General features: G+C 39.7%; 1 protein-coding gene across 4 annotated transcripts in view; it reads left to right on the top strand.

Moving 5' to 3' along the window:
• The window catches only part of HPS4 (HPS4, biogenesis of lysosomal organelles complex 3 subunit 2), a 32,780-nt gene that overhangs the window by 15,371 nt on the left and 15,425 nt on the right, over positions 1 to 1,984 (top strand). For all 4 annotated transcript variants that reach the window (XM_023520180.1, XM_023520181.1, XM_023520179.1 and 1 more), the window contains exon 8: positions 772 to 844. In XM_023520180.1, coding sequence (XP_023375948.1) covers positions 772 to 844 — 73 coding nt within the window. The remainder of the gene's footprint in view (positions 1 to 771; positions 845 to 1,984) is intronic.

The raw sequence follows: 1,984 nt of genomic DNA on the forward strand, positions 1-1,984 counted from the left end.
CTGTTTTCATTATGATTGTTCTGAATCAGCTTGTGGTACCTCCAGGCTCGGTGGTGACAGGGTCATTAAAGATGGAATTTTGTTCTTTTTCATATTTTGTATTTCTTATTTGTTTTTAAATTATACACCTAATGCATGAACACATTCTCATTATAAAAAATGAACCCAGAGAGAAACACACAGAGTACAATTGAGAAGTTCCCCTTCGTTCTCCCTCACTCTCAGCCCATCCCCATAGTTAGTGTTCGGAGTGCACCCTTTGTTCTTGCTGTGCGTTTTCACACACCTGTACATCTCTGTAATATGTATTTTTTTATTTTGTTTATTTTTGCTATCTGTGTAAATGGGATCACATGGTTTCTTAACTTAATGTGTAGAACTGAGATTTCTTTCTCAGTCCATATTGGTTCACCTCATAGTAGCTGCACATTTCATGGTGGTATGTATACCTTGCCATGATTGATTTAACTACTCTCTTTTCGGTGGAAGTTTAAATTGTTTACCCATTTTTTTAACGATTTTACCATTTTTCCCTGTGATGAACATTTTCTCATGCATACTTCTTGGTGCTAGCCAGGTCAAAGGGTTTGGACATTTAAAATTTTGATGGAAATTGTTAGAGTGCCCTCCATAAGGGCTGTACCAGTTGGGACTTTACCAGCTGTGTCCACATGATCCTGGCCAACATGGAGAGTCGGGAATCTTTTCAGTTCAGAGTCCTGCAGTGTATTTCTTCTCACGGTGTCCTTGTTCCTGTGTCTGACCTTCTAGGATTGTTAGCACCCAGCTTCCACCCTCCCTTACAGCCAAGGTCCTGCTTCATCGAGCTGCACCTCGGGACCAGGTATTGTAAAGTCCACCCACCTGGCTGGGATGCTTCTGCACCCAGGTGGCAGCTGGCCTGGCTGAGCCCATGCTAGATATGTGGGGCTGGCTTTGGGGGTGGTTGTTTCTCTTAATCTTGTTAGGCTCCTGGGTCAGTCAGTGTGATTTTCCTCAAGGGTGAAGTCATCATCAAGGCTGAAAGAAAGTGTTTCTTTCCTCATGATAGATTTGGACAGTAGTTTTTCTTCAATCCAAGTGGAACTGAATTCAACTTCTCTCAAGGGCTTTATGTCAGAGAGATGTTAGATTTTAGAGATAGACTCTAAAGGATAACTTAAGAAATCAGAAACTCTTAAAACTTCTTCCATCTTACAGTTATTTAATTTTTTTAATGAAAAAAAAAAATACACATTCATTGGAATAAAATTTTCCAAAATTGCAGAGAGAGTCACTGCTAACATCTGGCATTACCTCCTCTCTGTCCTTTTTTCTTTTGTTTTACTTATTTACTCTTAGCATCCGAAGCTATAGGTTTAAATGTATTGTAAGGCTAGCTCTTTGCACTTATAAAAGCAGACATTTAAGATGATGATGCAGAGAACATTTAAGATCTTGCTCCCCAGCACATGTCCTCAGTTTATCTCAAATAAGCTCTTATAAAAATTTGAAAACAACAACAACAAATAACGATGGCAGGGCTCTCGTCTAGCTCCTTCCCCACTGTTGGCAGAGGTGTCATTGGAACAGCCTTTCTGGTAAACTATTTGATGAGTGGGTTAAGAATGCCATTTCCTTTTTTCCTAATAATTCAGCTTCTAGGATTTGATCCTCAGAAAATCATCTACCAGCTAAAAAATGTTTATACTCAAAACTTTATCGCAACAAGGTTTATGAAAGTGAAAAGTCAGATATAACTTAAATGTCTGAAGTGGGAGTTGGCAGAGTGTGGCCTGTGGGCCAGTTGCCTACCGAGTTTTATTGGACTGCTTTTGAGTTACGACTGCAAGTTGAGTAGTTGTGACAGGGAGCATATGGCCCACAAAGCCGAAAATTTCCTGTCTCACCCTCTACAGAAAAAGTTTTACCTGTTGCTAGTCTAAAGTAGAGACGTGATTGATTTACCTCCACCACTTTAAACTTCATAAAATTTTAGTCAGCC

Source organism: Pteropus vampyrus, unplaced genomic scaffold (assembly GCF_000151845.1).
Source record: "Pteropus vampyrus isolate Shadow unplaced genomic scaffold, Pvam_2.0 Scaffold251, whole genome shotgun sequence".
In the NCBI taxonomy this organism is placed as follows: domain Eukaryota; kingdom Metazoa; phylum Chordata; class Mammalia; order Chiroptera; family Pteropodidae; genus Pteropus; species Pteropus vampyrus.